This window comes from Lactuca saligna, chromosome 2 (assembly GCF_052625555.1).
Source record: "Lactuca saligna cultivar CGN05327 chromosome 2, ASM5262555v1, whole genome shotgun sequence".
In the NCBI taxonomy this organism is placed as follows: Eukaryota; Viridiplantae; Streptophyta; class Magnoliopsida; order Asterales; family Asteraceae; genus Lactuca; species Lactuca saligna.
The window spans coordinates 145013667-145033429 of NC_136418.1; the positions used below are offsets into that span (position 1 = coordinate 145013667).

Sequence of the window (19763 nt, forward strand, 5' to 3'; positions counted from 1 at the left end):
GGTCGTATATCAGAATTCAGAAGCAGTCGTTTTATCTCCATTGAAAACATGATTATCTAATTATAAGTAGAAGAAACACAAGTCCATAACCACTTTTAAGTTTTAAGTTTTGACTTTCGTATCAAGGTTTAGAGCTCCGTAGACGAACTCCAAAACCTGCCTCTGTTGTCAACAATGGCTTCATCGGAAGAACCCGATAGCACCACCTCCATGCCCCAACCCTACAGGCTAAAGCAAACCCTCACAGGCCACAAACGTTCCATCTCCAGCGTCAAATTCTCCGACGACGGCAAGCTAATCGCCACCTCTTCCGCTGACAAGACCGCCCGAACGTGGTCCACCTCCGATGGATCTCCTCTCCAAGAATTCATCGGCCACGAACAAGGAATCTCAGACGTCGCGTTCTCCTCCGACGCTCGGTACCTCGCCACCGCTTCCGATGACAAGACCGTCCGCCTCTGGGATGTATCCACTGGTTCACTCGTCAAAACCCTAATCGGACACACAAACTACGTCTTTTGCGTAAATTACAACCCTCAATCGAACATGATTGTCTCCGGTTCCTTCGATGAGACAGTTAGGGTTTGGGACGTGAAATCCGGCAAATGCTTGAAGGTGCTTCCGGCGCATTCTGATCCTGTAACCGCTGTGAACTTCAATCGCGACGGGACGTTAATCGTGTCTAGTAGTTACGATGGATTGTGCAGGATTTGGGATGCATCCACAGGGCATTGTATGAAGACTCTGATCGATGATGAAAACCCCCCTGTTAGCTTTGTCAAATTTTCCCCAAATGGAAAATTCATCCTTGTAGGTACCCTGGATAGTACACTGGTAAGTCAATTCTTCTTTCTTCTCTTTGCAATCAGTGATTCATATCTTGTTCATTGTATTCACAGTCTTCACACCCACCAATTTCCCTAAAAAATGCCAATTTTGTGTGATATTTTTGATGCAGAGGTTATGGAATCTATCAACTGGTAAGTTCTTAAAGACTTACAATGGCCACACAAACTCAAAATACTGCATTTCATCAGCATTTTCAATCACAAATGGCAAATACATCGTGAGTGGCTCAGAGGACAATTGTGTATACTTATGGGAACTTCAAACAAGAAAAATAGTCCAGAAACTTGAAGGTCACACAGATGCTGTAATAACAGTTGCTTGTCACCCAACTGAGAACATGATTGCTTCAGGTGCTCTTGAAAATGATAAAACAGTCAAGATCTGGATTCAGGAGGTCAACAAAATAGAAGATCAAACAGAAGCAATTGAAACAATAAAACAGTAAGTCATTTCATGGTTTCTATATCAGTTCACAGTTCATTGTCTTCTTTGGTTTTTCTCTTTGAAAGATGGCAAGAAACATTCTGAGTTAGCTGTAGTTTTTTGTATGCAGATTCTGTAGTTTAGTTGGTTTCTTTTGATCATGGTATCATAATCAAACTGTGTATTTAGGTTGATGTTAATTGTATTCTAAAGTTGAATCTTTTAAGTCATGGACTTTAAACTTAGGAGTTTGTTTGGCGTTATTGAATGTAATCACAAACAAGATAATGGAATAAGTCATGACGTTCTATTATCATGTCTTTTGTCATGTTTTTGTTTTGATTTGAACAACCGAATTATCATCCAAACGCATAATATGTTATATATATATTAAAATAAATTGGTTTATACTTTGGCCACAAAGTATAGTTTTAGGGTTTTAGACTCTGGCCTCAAAAGTTTGTTATTTTAGACTTCGGCCATTATTTTAGACTTTGGTCACAAAAATTCTTATTTCAGACTTGGACCATAAAACCTTTTTATGTTGACAGATTTGGTCTCTAGACTTTCATACGTTCGTATATTCCACCCCCTTTGTTGAAAAATCAAATAAACTAAAAACAAATGTTTTCAAACGAATTCCATAGATATACAACACCTATATTCTATTATCAAGAACACATATTGATGAAATACTTGGATTTCAATAAATTGATGCATACTTGGATTTCAATGTACAATCTGCGACATGGGTTTCAGAATTGAAACAAATCGAAGAATCGAACAAAATGGAACCGGTTTCAAAGACAAGTTAAGAGTTTAAGTAATCACAAGAAGGGGTACTAGAAGGTCAGCCTATTTTATACATAGAATAGGAAAAATGGGCCCAAAGACAGCATCTTCATTTTTGTTTCCTTATAAAAAGCGAATGAATAAAACTTGAAAATTTTACAACATGGAAAATTGCATTAAGTTTGGTTTTTAGTTCATCATTCATTTTAATTTTAGTGTGGGTGAAGTTTATGTTTAATTTTTAACAACTTGGAAGTGTTTGATTTTTGGGTTTCTCTTGGAAGGAAGGAAGAAGGTTGAGGAGATAATGATAAATTAGTCATTTTCAAAAATCTTAAAGGTAGGATGTTATTGTTAAGTGTAATCAGACTGTGACCAAATCCACGTATGAAACCATGAGAACGACTTTGAAAGAATAATAAAACTTGGACTAAACTTGAAAGTTTTTATTATGCTACACAGATCAAATAGATATATATATTTTATTCTATAGTATTATTTTAATTTAATAGTACATATAGTCATGCATTTTGGGGGTGTTCGTTTGGATAAAACCGGTTTGATCCGATCCAATCAACTGAATTCAAATTGATTTTTATTTTTAAAACATTGATACCAATAGTTAAAGTATATTCTAATGTGATCCAAGCAAACTATAAATTAGAGTAAATTATTGAACTCGTCCTTATGATTTGGTCAAAATTGCACGTTTGGTCACTAAGTTTGTTTTCGCACTCAGATCGTTCATGTGGTTTGATTTTATTGTGTTTTTTGATCCTATGGTTTGGTCAAAATTGCATGTTTGGTCCTTAATTTTATGTATGTAAGAACAAAAAACGCAACAAAATCAAACCATAGGGACGATCCGAATGCAAAAAAAAAAAAAAAAAAAAATAAAAAAGGACCAAACGTGCAATTGTTACCAAACCATAGGGATAATTTATGTAATTTACTCTATAAATTATAATTTAGTTTGATCGGATTTCACAATTGGGTTATGAAAGAAGTAGGAACGTTTAAAAAAATAGTTTGCATATTAGTCCACTCTAAACAAAAAAAAAATGTTTAGTCATGTTAAAGCTTATGAACAACAATTAACAAAGAATATATTATAATTTAATAATTTATAGATAAATACCTTTAAATACATATTATTTTTTTTTATTGGGTACTTAAAAAACAATTTAGCAACTTAATAAATAATTAAGATATATATGGGAGAGTTCAATTAAGAAAAAAAAAGTTAAGAATGAGGGAATTATTCTCAGCCACTTATTTATTTTTGCTGCAAAAACCTCCATCGTACCAGCGGAAATGGAAAAAAATAAACATGTGTTTTCCAACAAAACATATTTCCTTAAATTATGCTAAACATTACCTTAATATATACAAAAACATAGTTTTTTTTTTTTTTTTTTTTTTTTTTTTTTTTTGAAGCTATTTTTATCGAAAAATTATTTTAAATATATCAAAATTCATGATTTTTTATTCTCTACAAATAGACATCCATATTGATATAGTTTTAAAATAATATATATATATATATATATATATATATATATATATATATATATATATATATATATATATATATATATATATATATATATATAGCTATCGTTATTTATAAGTGAATAAAAATGAATCAGATTTTTACTACAGTACAATAAAAACTATGATTTTTTTTTTTTTAATTACATTTTAAGTATCATTCATATATGAATATATAACATATTCATATATAAATATTGGGAAAATGACATATAGGCCCTATAATGTTTTTAGAGTTTACCCATTTAACCACTTAACTTATTTTTTGGCCTAATAAAGGAACGAAGTGGTGGGAACCTGTTTATTTAGCCATCTTCACCTCTTTTCCCCGGTTTTATTGACAAATAGTCAAAAATTACCACATAAGCCGTTGGAAAGTAATATCACATTTTGACCATTTCTTTGTTACCATAGATCCGAACACAAACTCATCAGTTTCTCTTGTTTTATCACAAAATACCACCCAACACCACTTTCTAGCCACCACCCACCACCATCAAACGCACATCACCGCCACTGCTGTGAAATTCCGACCACCACCAAGTGTCTCCTTTCCCCCACTCATTTTCCCGTCGAATTCAAGAAGAAACGAAGTAGCAGAAGCCCGTCAGAGCAGCCCCTGTCGCACACCACCAACGACTGCCCTTCCACCACCGTTTGCTGCTGCTGCCATCTCCACCCTCGAAATTTGAGGAACAAGATTGCAGATTTCAAACTTGTGGATGAAATCGCATATGAAGTTATACACACCAACAACAAGAAGTCAAGAACCAATGAAGAAATCAAGAACAATTCATCCCAAAAAGAACCAGTGAAGTGTATCCAAAAAGAACCAGTGAAGGTTATATCAGTAAAGCTTCAGGAGGAACAAAATTAAGGTTTCAATTTTTGGGTTTATGGAAAACAAGAACACAAACCTCCAACCACCACCACTTCTTGTCAATTGAGCATAACCTAAAGATACATAAAACATCTGAAAAAATTGATTTTTTTATGTTTGTTTCATTTATGGAAAAATGGATTGCATTTTGAGATGAAATAGCTAACTACTGTGATAATTTTAATCATAGATTTAGATGTATCGGTTTCAATGAATGAAATCCAGGTACACTTAAACCCAATCCTTGGGAGCCTCGATGGTGACAAACGTCTTTGACGCCTTGAACGCCAACTACATCACACCTTCATCTTGTTAATGATCGAAGACAATCAAGGCTTGATCGTTTGAGGATTTATGATTTTGATATCGATTGATGATCATCGATGATGATGGTTGAATCGATTGGATCCGAATTTGGTGGCAGTAATGAGATGAGATGTGGAACGATGAATAATTCTCAGATTTGGACTGCGGTGGTGTTAATTTTGGGAAAAACTACATCGATGAAGGATCTAACGTTGTGTTGGAGAAGAAGATCGATGACGGGAAGTATTGGAGAAGAACGTCATCCGGAGAATGAGCACACATCGTGCATTGGAGAGAGAGAGAGATAGTTGTGGGCCCTCTTATTATTTTTAATTATTAAAATGTAAAAATACGTGAGCTGTCATAAGGAGTAACCGGGTTACCCCTTCGTTTTCTCAAAAAGGACGTTTTAGACCCGACACAACCAACTTTTTTCCCTTAAAAGGTACATAAATAACATTAGGGACTGAATAAGTAAACCCTAGAAACATTATAGGGCCTATACGTCATTTTCCCTTAAATATTAGACGATTCATTCATTTACTTGTGAATATTACATAGTATATTCACTTGTGAATATTAGATGATATATTCACTTATGAATATTATATAATATTTTAATATCTGAATATTACATAGTATTACATAGTATATTACATGTGAATAATACATAGTATATTCACTTGTAAATATTAGATGATATATTTACTTATCAATATTACACAATTTATTCACATAGGAATATTACAATGTGTTTCCACAATATATATATATATATATATATATATATATATATATATATATATATATATATATATATATATAATTTTTATATGTTATTCACATATGAATAACATACAGACTTGCATATTCGTTTTTTTGTTTTAATAATCATATACTGATTCAGGTGAGAAAACATATTCATATATGAATATAACGTGGTAATTTAGTTTATGCATTTCATCAAACAGTTGGAGTGCATACAAGTTAACTATTTTAAAAATGTGATAAATATGATACTTTGACTATTTAAATCTTACAAAATAGTAGATTGGTAGAGAAATATATGAAAATTTTCAAACAAAAAATGATTTGATCTTTTTCTAACCTTAATTTCGTTGTTTTATTTGATGATCGATGTTGAATGAATGATACAAATTGAATATTTTGTTGATTATCGATGATGTTGTTCTACTAATGCTGGGAGTATAATTAATCGTAGATGTTGAAGATATGTTCGTATTCAAGCAGAATTGAAGGTTGGATTGAAAGAGCAAAAAACAATTTTTTGTTGTCAAAATAAAAATTTGTTTTTTTGCTCTTTCAATCCAACCTTCAATTCTGCTTGAATACGAACATATCTTCAACATCTACGATTAATTATACTCTCAGCATCAGTAGAACAACATCATCGATAATCAACAAAAAATTCAATTTGTATCATTCATTCAACATCGATCATCAAATAAAACAACGAAATTAAGGTTAGAAAAAGATCAAATCATTTTTTGTTTGAAAATTTTCATATATTTCTCTACCAATCTGCTATTTTGTAAAATTTAAATAGTCAAAGTATCATATTTTTCACATTTTTAAAAAAGTTAACTTGTATGCACTCCAACTGTTTGATGAAATGCATAAACTAAATTACCACGTTATATTCACATATGAATATGTTTTCTCACCTGAATCAATATGTGATTATTAAAACACAAAACAAATATGCAAGTCTGTATGTTATTCATATGTGAATAACAAATAAAAATTATATATATTTCTGAAAACACATTGTAATATTCATATATGAATATACTATGCAATATTCACATATGAATACACCAACTATTATTCATAAGTGAATATACAATCTAATATTCACAAGTGAATATACTATGTACTATTCTCATGTGATATACCATGTAATATTATATAATATTCACATATGAAAATATCATATAATATTCATAAGTGAATATATAATCTAACATTCATAAGTGAATATACTATGTAATATTCACAAGTGAATGCATCGTCTAATTTTTAAATATGAATGTACTATGTTTATTATATGCTATATTCACATATGAATGATACTAAACTGTAAAAAAAATAATCATACTTTTTATTCATAAGTAAATAACGATGTACTATAGTAAAAAATTGATTCGTTTTTATTCACTTATAAATAACGAAAGCTGAAACTATAAAAAAATAAAATTTTTATTTTATCTTAAAATTATATCAATATAGATGTCTATTTATAGAGAATAAAAAATTATGAACTTTGATATATTTAAAATTATTTTTCGATAAAAATAATTCCTTAAAAAATAAAAAAACTATGTTTTTGTACATATTAAGGTAATGATTAGTATAGTTTAAGGAAACATGTTTTGTTGGAAAACACATGGGCATTCCTTTCCCATTTCCGCCGGTACGTTGGAGGCTTTTGCGGCAAAAATAAATGATTGACTGAGAATGCTTCCCCCATTCTAAACCTTTTTTTTTCTCAATTGAACCCTCCCTCTCTCTCTCTCTCTATATATATATATATATATATATATATATATATATATATATATATATATATATAAGTTCAAATGAGAACACTATTTAATGTGAGAACGTGAGAACACTACTTTATGTTACTATTCTACTATGAATTTTATATATACAACGATATGTCATTATTCATCAATAAATATACGAACATCACACATTAATATTCACATTAAAATTTGGTATGTACAACTTTATGACATTATTCATCACCGAATATATGAAGAATCACATATTTAACATTCACATTAGAATTTACTAAATTAATATATATATATATATATATATATATATATATATATATATATATATATATATATATATCTATATATATATATATATATATATATATATATATATATATATATATATATAAAATTTATAGTAGAATATCAATATAAAATTGAATATATTTATATTATAATTATTACAATACTATACATATAAAATTCATAGTATAATAGTAAAATAAAGTAGTGTTCTCATTTAAACTTAACCATTTATATGTATATATATATATATATATATATATATATATATATATATATATATATATATATATATATATATATATATATATATATATATATATATATATATATATAAACCCTACGAAGTACGAAAGTTTAAAATTTTATTAACTTATAAAATTTCGGCGATGACGAAAGCTTGAAATCATTGATGCTGCTTTTTTTCCCTTCTAGAATCCTTTTAAGATAATATTTTAGTTTTTCTCAACTATGGATTAATATATTTCATATTTAGACTAAATTACAAAGGATGTGGTTTATCATTGTATGGATATAATATAATTATTTATTTGTTTTTCTTTCCACGACAATACCTATTGTCCCTAAGCTATTCATTGCAACAACCGACTACCAAGCCATTAAATCTAAAAAATGGTCAATTTACCTCCACTTTTTCATGTACTAACTTTCTTTCATCATTTTGTTGAGTAACCTTAAAATCAAGCCTAATATCTCAAAATCACAAAAACCCATGCCTCGTCGTAACGTTAGACCATGAGATTACCGAGAGTGGGCACGGTACGGGCTCGACATATACCGAGTCAGTTTGAAACCTCTAACTCAACATGTCTAACTCAACAATCCTACTCAATGACAATAACTTGCAGAGGAGAGAGAATGTGAAACAAAACAAAACTATCCATTTTTTAATTAAAATTTCATTTTTTTACCACTATTCAACCAAAATATATACTCATAACTATCTTCATTTCTTACCATTCTCAAACTTTCAATATTCATCTTACTTCTTTCAAACCTTAAACACTTAAACAATTTGGATTGTAGTGACTTGGTAAGGTGTCTGGAAGATATTGTGGATAGCCTTTTGATAAATGTTCAACTGCTGACACTACTCAATCTTTATGGCTACAGAGGTTCGCCTACAGTAACTCCAGAGTATGAATCATAGTCTCATGTTAGCAGCAGACGATTAGTTGGTACGCGAAAACTGGATCGGAACACTCGTTAGGGAAATTTCCTTTAAAAAAACACCTTTAACACTCAACCTTGAAATGGTTTCCTTAGACTCTCTAAACAATCAAAAATTTCCAAAAAGAAACAAGCAAAGAACTTAAAATAGAATCACACCACATATGTTCCGTTAGCCTGGTGGTAGTGTGTGTGTGTGTGTATATATATATATATATATATATATATATATATATATATATATATATATATATATATATATATATAGGTTCAGGTTCATTTGAAACCATTCTAATTTTGTGAGACCGTGAGACCAAATCTAAAAATAATTTTAAAATGCAAAATAAATGGAAAAATCCAAAAATTCTTTTTTTTAAATATTATTTTTGGAACTTAAATTAACTAAAAAAAATATAAAAAAATATTAAAAAAAATAAAAAAAAAAAAATTCCGTTTTTTTTTTAAAATACGTGAAATATTCTAAATAGAATATTACACTGACATATTCTAAAAAATAATTTTAAAATGCAAAATAAATGGGAAAATCTAAAAATTCTTTTTTTAAATATTATTTTCGGAACTTGAATTAACTAAAAAAAATAAAAAAAAATAAAAAAAATTCTATTTTTTTTGAAAAATACGTGAAATATTCTAAATAGAATATTACACTGTACATATTCTAAAAATAATTTTAAAATGCAAAATAAATGGAAAAATCAAAAAATTCTTTTTTTAAATATTATTTTCGGAAAATGAATTAACTAAAAATAAATAAAAAAAATAAAAAATAAATAAAAAAATGCGTCTCACGGTCTCACAAAATATAGGTGGTCTCAAATGAACCTAACCCTATATATATATATATATATATATATATATATATATATATATATATATATATATATATATATATATATATATATATATATATAGTGTAATTTGAGCATTTGGAGTGTAACACCGAAAATTTCAAACAAAATTTTCAATTTTTTTATAAAACATAATTCCATCGATATTCATAAAAACAATCATTTTAATTATCCAACAAAACAGTACAAAATCCCAAGATCATAATATCAAGCTCCGAACGTGTGTGTATACGGATCAAGCCGGCGTCTTCCCGCGGTCGTCACTAGTACTTGAAACAAATAACATCAACACTGTAAGCACAAGGCTTAGTGAGTTCCCCAAAATACCACATATAACACATATTAGCCACTCTAGGCTATAACTCTGTGGGTCCGTGCACCCAAACTCTGTAAACCCTCAGGTTCTAGCTCTGATAAACATGCACCACATAAATCACATAGAAATCATGCAGTACAACACACAACATACATAGCATACAAATACTCTATCACATAACTCTGGTTACCTACTCAAGGTAAAGTATAGTGAGAAGACTCACCTCGCGTATCTCGGTATCTCACGAATCCTGGAAATCCCTCGTGCTCGATCCTCCGAGCTCTAATCCTCCTATAACATTATATGCTTCTAATTAACACTTTATATCTCTAAGGTTGACTATCAATAAGGAGTCAACACTGGTCAACTCTGGTCAACGGTCAACGGTCAACTCTGACCGGACTCGGCGAGTACCAAGGCGACTCGGCGAGTCTGGGCGTGTACACCAATTTCCCTGGAATCCTCCCTTGACACGTCGAGCATTCACTCAACTCGACGAGTTCCACCTGGCATGAGTTGTGGGGCCACCACGACTCAACTCGCCGAGTCTCAAAACAACTCGGCGAGTCCAGTTTGACTCAATCCACCGGTCCATTCTGACTCCCCCTTGACTCACTGAGTCCACCCTCCCCAACTCGGCGAGGCCACTCACTGTGTGGTCGGGCAACATTCATGCTACTCGCCGAGTCTGTTCTTCGGACTCGGCGAGTCCGTGCCATGCACTGACTCAATCTTGCTCTAAAGGTCAGATCCAGTCCATTAATCCATAGATCCAGTCCCTCCAAGCTCATTTAGCACGTAAAGTTACAATCTTGATGCACATACAACCTCTATATGACCATATATGATGTTTTAGACTCATTTACTACAACACAAGGTCATGGAATCCATTGTCATACATAAAGCTTGATGAGTGAGGCTCTCTGGACCTCTATGGGTCTAGATCCATAACCTCAACTCAAGGAGGGAACCAATGGGCACCAAATCATACCATAAATGACCATCATAAGCCCTAAATTGCATAATGCTTCACCAAACAGAAAAATAGTCCGAGATCATACCTCTAGAGTGATGATCTAAGCTCCAAATCCACGAAATAGCAACCTCCTTTGCTTCCTCTTGCCTAGAGTCTCATTCTTCTTGCTAAATAACACACACAAGGTCAAGAAATGCTCCTTTCTCTTCACAAATCGCTCAAGAACACAAGGGTCTCTCACTGAGGGTTGGGTGAGCACAAATGATGGCCATAAGGCCCCTTAAATAGGCCTCAAACCCGGAAATTTAGGGTTTCATTACACAGCGCAGACTCGCCGAGTCCATATCCTGGACTCGCCGAGTCCATATCCTGGACTCGTCGAGTCCAGGCGCGCTCCATTGCCCAAATCCGCGTCTCTACTCGGCGAGTCTGAGCTCCAACTCGCCGAGTCCCCCTCACAATTCAACAAAATTAAATTTACAAGATACCTGGTAAAATCCGGATGTTACAACTCTCCCCCACTGGAACTAGACTTCGCCCTCGAAGTCTCGCTCTAAAACAGCTCCGGATGATGCTCCCGCATCATACCCTCCGGCTCCCAGGTCATTTCTGATCCCCTCCGATGTTGCCACTAAACCAATACCAGAGGTACCTCCTTGTTCCTCAAAATCTTGATCTTCCGATCCCTAATAGCCATTGGTCTCTCAGCATAATTCAGGCTTGCATCCACCTGAATATCCCCTAATGGAACCACTGCCGACTCATCGGCTATACATTTCCTCAACTGCGATACATGAAAAGTGTTGTGAATCTGCCCCAACTCTGCTGGTAACTCCAGCCGATAGGCTACCCGGCCTACCCTTGCAATCACACAAAACGGACCTATAAACCGGGGCCCCAATTTGCCCCTCTTCCTGAACCGGATCACTCCTTTCCAAGGAGAAACCTTCAGGAGAACGAAGTCGCCGACCTGAAATTCCAGCTCGGACCGGCGCCTATCCATATAACTCTTTTGTCGGCTCTGAGCGGTCAATAACCTCTGTCTGACCAGCTGTATCTGCTCTGTCGTCTGATTCACGATATCTGTACTACCCATTACCCTTTGCCCAACCTCTCCCCAACATATGGGAGTCCGACACCTCCTACCATACAACAGCTCAAAGGGCGGCATACCGATGCTCGAATGATGGCTGTTATTGTAGGAAAACTCTGCCAAGGGCAAATACGTGTCCCAACTACCCCCAAAGTCCAATACACATGCTCGAAGCATGTCCTCAAGTGTCTGAATCGTCCGCTCACTCTGGCCGTCGGTCTGGGGGTGGTATGCGGTACTAAAATGCAGCTTAGTACCCAACTCCTCATGAAATTTCTTCCAGAAACGGGAAGTGAAACGCACATCGCGATCTGAAACAATCGAGATCGGCACTCCATGCCGAGATACAACCTCTCTCACATAAATCTCTGCCAACTTCTCCGCCGAAGAAGTCTCACTGATGGCAAGAAAGTGAGCGCTTTTTGTCAACCTATCCACAATCACCCAAATTGCATCGACTCCTCTGGCAGTCCTCGGCAATTTGGTGATGAAATCCATAGTGATCTGTTCCTATTTCCACTCGGGAACCTCCAATGGCTGCAACTTGCCATGCGGTCTCTGGTGTTCGGCCTTTACCCTTCGACAGGTCAAACACCTCTCGACAAACCATGCGACATCCCTCTTCATACAAGGCCACCAATACTCCTTTCTTAAGTCCAAATACATCTTTGTAGCCCCGGGATGGATCGAGAATTTCGATCTATGAGCCTCCTCCATCAATGTAGTACGCGTACCGCCCACAAACGGTACCCAGATTCGGCCCTGATAAGTCATAAGCCCTCGACTATCCGATACAAACTCAGAAACCAACCCAACGACCCGCTCTCTCTTCTGCATCTCCGGACGCACAGCCTCGGCCTGTGCCCCACGAATGGCGTCCAGAACTGGAGCTATCACGGTCAATCTCAAACATACATTTCGCAGTGGAGTACTCTCCGCCCTGCGACTCAACGCGTCGGCTACCACATTAGCCTTGCCCGGGTGGTACAAGATCTCGCAATCATAATCCTTGACCACATCTAACCACCTCCTTTGCCGCATATTAAGGTTAGGCTGATCCATCAAGTACTTCAAGCTCTTATGGTCCGTGTAAATCGTACAACGAACCCCATACAAGTAGTGCCGCCAAATCTTGAGGGCGAACACCACTGCCCCCAACTCCAAATCATGTGTGGGGTACCTCGTCTCGTGAGGCTTCAACTGCCTCGATGCATATGCTATCACATGTCCCTTCTGCATCAGCACCGCTCCCAGTCCTAAAATCGATGCATCACAGAATACCACAAAACCTTCCATCCCTTCCGGAAGAGATAATACCGGAGCTTCGCACAACCTCTGGCGAAGCGTCTCAAATGAGGCCTGCTGCTCGGGACCCCATAAAAATGTAACACCCTTCCGGGTCAATCTGGTGAGTGGAACCGTAATCTTGGAGAAATCCTTAATAAACCTCCGATAATACCCTGCTAACCCAAGGAAACTCCGGATCTCAGAAGGTGACCTTGGCACCTCCCACCTCATCACTGCGTCAACCTTGGCCGGATCGACCAATATACCCTTCTGGTTAACGAGATGTCCCAGAAACTGGACCTCCCGCATCCAGAAATCGCACTTGGAAAACTTTGCATAAAGTTTCTCCGATCTCAAAACTCCAAGAACCTCCCTCAAATGCTCCTCGTGTTGCTCTCTAGATCTCGAATATACCAGAATATCATCAATGAACACAATCACCGACCGATCCAACATCGGCCGACATACCCTGTTCATGAGGTCCATGAACACAGCCGGGGCATTGGTGAGCCCAAAAGGCATCACCACAAACTCATAATGCCCATAACGTGTCCTGAATGCTGTCTTCTGGACGTCCTCGTCCCGCACTCTCACCTGATGATAGCCCGACCTCAAATCAATCTTGGAGAACCAAGATGCTCCCTGTAACTGATCGAATAAATCGACGATCCTCGGCAACGGGTAACGGTTCTTGACCGTCAGCTTATTCAATTCCCGGTAATCAATACACATGCGATGCGAGCCATCTTTCTTTTTCACAAACAGGATGGGTGCTCCCCACGGCGAGCTACTCGGCCGAATAAACCCCTTCCCCAGCAACTCCTGAAGTTGCGAGGATAACTCTTGCATCTCTGGAGGCGCAAGGCGATACGACACCTTAGCGATAGGCGCGACTCCCGGAACCAAATCGATACCAAACTCCACTTGCCTCACGGGAGGCACACCTGGTAACTCTTCGGGAAAGACATCTGGAAACTCACGCACCACCGGAACTTCATCCACCGAACTCGGTCTCTCGGAGATCACTCGCGTATCCATCACATACGCCACAAAACCCTTACAGCCCTGCTGTAAACATTGCCTCGCCCTAGCAGCCGAACAAAAGGCTGATCCAGAACGGGTACCCTCGCCGTAAACCGAAGGAACTCCCCCACTAGGATCTCGTATAGTCACCAGCTGACGCTCGCAATCGATAACCGCGCCGAATCGGCTCAACCAGTCCATGCCCACTATAACACAGACATCACCCATCGCAATAGGAATCAGGTCGATCGGGAACTCAACCCCAAAAATCTCCAATACACATCCCCGGAGGACCTCCGTGACACAAATCACTCTATCGGCGGCTATGGAAACCCGCAGGGGCCGACTCAGTGCCCCACGACTAACACTGATATGCTGACTAAATGTCAAAGATACAAAAGATCGACTCGCACCCGAGTCAAATAACACTAAAGCAGGTATAGAGTTCACAAGGAAGGTACCTATGCATAGCATAATATAAGCATAATATCTCAACCCCATAATTAAATAGTAGAAAGGAAACGTACCAGCCACAACGTCGGGTGCAGCGCGGACCTCTTCCGCAGTCAGCTGAAAGGCTCTCCCCCGAGCCCTCGGTGCCTCGGCCTTCACGGGCCGACTCTCTGTAGTAGTAGCTCTGATGGCGGCGGGAGCAGACCCCTGAGATGCTTCGCGCAGCAACGGACACTCTGCCTTCCGGTGTCCCGTCTGGTTACAGTGGAAGGACACTGCAAATCCCTTGGGGCAGTCCTTGGCCATATGCCCCTCCTTGCCACATTTGTAGCAAGACCCTGCTCGACAGACTCCATCGTGACCCTTGCCGCACTTTCCACAAGTGCGGCCCTTCTGGCTCCCGGGTCTGGGATCAGCGGGCTTGGCCCGCTTGGCTGCCAGCTGGGACTGTGCCGGCCGCCGATCCCTGCCTAGAGACTCCGCCTCCTCCCTGGCCTGAGTCTCAAGCTCAATCTCCCTCTTCCGAGCATTTTCCTGAAGCTCGGAAAATGTCCGATACGAGGAGTTCGCAGCGAACTCCCGAATATCCCGCCTCAGAATGCTCAGGTAACGGCTCATACGTGCCTGCTCGGTGGACACGTGCTCAGGGCAGAACATCGCCCTCTCATGAAACTTCCTCGTAATCGCTGTAACTGACTCGGTACCCTGCTTGAGGGTCAGAAACTCCTATGCCAGACGCTCCCTCTCCACTTGGGGAACGTACTCATCTCGAAACATGGTAGTGAACCTCTCCCAGGTCACTGCCGAAAGCTCAGTAGGTGTGAAGTGCACCGTCACAAACTTCCACCAGTCCTTCGCTCCCAAGCGAAGCTGGTTCAGCGCGAACCGAACCTTCAAATGCTCAGGGGACGAGCAAGTGAAGAAGCATCCCTCCATATCAGATATCCACCTCATAGCTACCACCGGATCCTGCGTACCATCAAACTCTGGTGGTTTGGTGTTGCTGAACTCCCTAAACAATGACGCATCACCTCCCTGGGGTCTTGCCGCAGCGATCGCTGCGGTAGCCGCTGCAACAGCAGCCTCAGAAAGAGCGGCATAGCGCTCGTCAAATGTCTCAATCAACGCGGTCTTAATAGACCCGAACATCTCTGGTATCTCAGCTCTGATGACCGCAGCCACCTCCTCATGAATGATCTGTCGAATCTCCTCATCACTAGCTCCGGCATTCTCCGGCATGTGACGTGTCCTTACCATGATCAACCTCTAAAATACAACATGCGATAATTAGAATTCACTCGAACACTCTTACATTCGACAATCCACCCCTCCTTGATTCTTGGCATCCCAAGATTCTTATTTGGACTGTGTACCGCACCGGTGCTTTCAGTAGTACGGGCCCAATACTACTGTCCGCACCGTCTCAGTACACACCCCAAATCTTCCTCTTCGGATCCCAATCCCCAAGTACTCTATTATACTTAAATCACTTTGAAATAGATCTCACACAAAGCCCTAGTTGCTACCTAATTACTCTCAGCATCTCATAGCAGCTCACCCCTCCCTAGGCTAAGGCATCACAAAACAGGCCACTCTAGTCCTATTAGCAATACCTAGCCTACTCTAGCATGCAAACACATCACATTAATAATAATTATTACATAATATAAAGGTATTTTGGGAATTCACCGTTCGGGCGCTGACTGATCGTACACACGTTTCTTCCTGGAAAATCTTTTACTCTTAGAAAATATTGGTTTTTATTTTGAAATATCTCTTCAATTCCTCAGTTTGAGTTCAAATACCCCCGAAGGTGTACCCGAATCCCTCAAACCAAGGCTCTGATACCAATTTGTAACACCGAAAATTTCAAACAAAATTTTCAATTTTTTTATAAAACATAATTCCATCGATATTCATAAAAACAACCATTTTAATTATCCAACAAAACAGTACAAAATCCCAAGATCATAATATCAAGCTCCAAACGTGTGTGTATACGGATCAAGCCGGCGCCTTCCCGCGGTCGTCACTAGTACCTTAAACAAATAACATCAACACTGTAAGCACAAGGCTTAGTGAGTTCCCCAAAATACCACATATAACACATATTAGCCACTCTAGGCTATAACTCTGTGGGTCCGTGCACCCAAACTCTGTGAACCCTCAGGTTCTAGCTCTGATAAACATGCACCACATAAATCACATAGAAATCATGCAGTACAACACACAACATACATAGCATACAAATACTCTATCACATAACTCTGGTTACCTACTCAAGGTAAAGTATAGTGAGAAGACTCACCTCGCGTATCTCGGTATCTCACGAATCCTGGAAATCCCTCGTGCTCGATCCTCCGAGCTCTAATCCTCCTATAACATTATATGCTTCTAATTAACACTTTATATCTCTAAGGTTGACTATCAATAAGGAGTCAACACTGGTTAACTCTGGTCAACGGTCAACGGTCAACTCTGACCGGACTCGGCGAGTACCAAGGCGACTCGGCGAGTCTGGGCGTGTACACCAATTTCCCTGGAATCCTCCCTTGACACGTCGAGCATTCACTCAACTCGACGAGTTCCACCTGGCATGAGTTGTGGGGCCACCACGACTCAACTCGCCGAGTCTCAAAACAACTCGGCGAGTCCAGTTTGACTCAATCCACCGGTCCATTCTGACTCCCCCTTGACTCACTGAGTCCACCCTCCCCAACTCGGCGAGGCCACTCACTGTGTGGTCGGGCAACATTCATGCTACTCGCTGAGTCTGTTCTTCGGACTCGGCGAGTCCGTGCCATGCACTGACTCAATCTTGCTCTAAAGGTCAGATCCAGTCCATTAATCCATAGATCCAGTCCCTCCAAGCTCATTTAGCACGTAAAGTTACAATCTTGATGCACATACAACCTCTATATGACCATATATGATGTTTTAGACTCATTTACTACAACACAAGGTCATGGACTCCATTGTCATACATAAAGCTTGATGAGTGAGGCTCTCTGGACCTCTATGGGTCCAGATCCATAACCTCAACTCAAGGAGGGAACCAATGGGCACCAAATCATCCCATAAATGACCATCATAAGCCCTAAATTGCATAATGCTTCACCAAACAGAAAAATAGTCCGAGATCATACCTCTAGAGTGATGATATAAGCTCCAAATCCACGAAATAGCAACCTCCTTTGCTTCCTCTTGCCTAGAGTCTCCTTCTTCTTGCTAAATAACACACACAAGGTCAAGAAATGCTCCTTTCTCTTCACAAATCGCTCAAGAACACAAGGGTCTCTCACTGAGGGTTGGGTGAGCACAAATGACGGCCATAAGGCCCCTTAAATAGGCCTCAAACCCGGAAATTTAGGGTTTCATTACACAGCACAGACTCGCCGAGTCCATATCCTGGACTCGCCGAGTCCATATCCTGGACTCGTCGAGTCCAGGCGCGCTCCATTGCCCAAATCCGCGTCTCTACTCGGCGAGTCTGAGCTCCAACTCGCCGAGTCCCCCTCACAATTCAACAAAATTAAATTTACAAGATACCTGGTAAAATCCGGATGTTACATGGAACACTTAAGGTTCATGGAGCATGTGTCAAATGAACGAATCTTCTGAGAAAGGATTGTGTGTAATGTAATTTGAGCATTTGGAGCACTTAAGGTTCATGGAGCATGTGTCAAATGAACGAATCTTCTGAGAAAGGATTGTGTGTAATGTAATTTGAGCATTTGGAGCACTTAAGGTTCATGGTAGTGTGTGTGTGTGTGTATATATATATATATATATATATATATAATGTAATTTGAGCATTTGTAGCACTTAAGGTTCATGGAGCATGTGTCAAATGAACGAATCTTCTGAGAAAGGATTGGCTCATAAGACAAAGGAACGAATCAAGTGACAAAGGAACATATATTCCAAAATGTGGTTTGGAGAAACTTAGAGTGGCTTGGAGCAACTTGGAGTGGTTTGGAGTAACTTGGAGCAACATGGAGCAACATGTTGCGCCATGGGGTTATAGATTACGCCATTTATAAAGGTGTTGGGCCAAGAGGAAAGAAGTTGTGCCAAAGGAATGGATGTTGTGCCATGAGGAAGTCAAATTGCGCCAAAAGGTTGATGTTGTGCCATCAAGGAATGGAGTTGCGCCAAGGATGAGAAGTTGCGCTGTCTTGAGGAGAAGTTGCACCATCCTCATGAGATGTTGCGCCATGGATGACATGTTGCATCATCATGGACCATCTTTGTACATGATGTGCCATCTCGATTCCTTTGTTGTGCCATGTTGATCAATGTTTGCCTAAAAGATGATCATACTTAAAAAATACACCATTTTGTGTCACCATGATAGATGTTGGGTCATTAGTGTTCATGATGCGCCACATGTGCATCATGATGCTCCACTATGGTCAAGATGGTCCACCATGTGGGTTTCTGATACTCATGGGTTGTATAACATGGAAGAATATTCCAGAAGATGCTGCATGGAAGAATGTTCTAGAAGATGCTTATGGGCCAATGGTCTTGGCCCATTAGGGTTTTAGGTCTAATCCCTCAAGTATAAGTAAGGATACATTCTAGGTCATTTTGTATCTTCAATTCTAGAGTGTTAGGTGAATCTATATGAAAATTGTACCTGTAACCTTTGCTTGAGAGCTTTGAAATAAAGAATATGTCCGTTAACGTAGGTCACCTTGACTAAACCATATAAATACTATGTCTTGTGTGCTTTTTGTTTTGCTAGTTATCCGCATTACTTCCTAACTATATATTATATATATATATATATATATATATATATATATATATATATATATATATATATATATATCCTAGCCAATCCCAATTCTTATCCCAACCCAATTTCAACACATTTAAGACCATCAAGAAATTCAATTATTATTCAAATCTCAACCCCAA

General features: G+C 38.2%; 1 protein-coding gene across 1 annotated transcript; it reads left to right on the forward strand.

The window, feature by feature from the left end:
- WDR5A (Transducin/WD40 repeat-like superfamily protein) lies at positions 1-1523 on the forward strand. Its single transcript, XM_078980616.1, has 2 exons — positions 1-834; positions 959-1523. Exons 1-2 carry the CDS (start codon positions 175-177, stop codon positions 1292-1294), a joined length of 996 nt encoding a protein of 331 aa, XP_078836742.1. The 5' UTR covers positions 1-174; the 3' UTR covers positions 1295-1523.
- The last annotated feature ends 18240 nt before the right edge of the window (positions 1524-19763 follow it).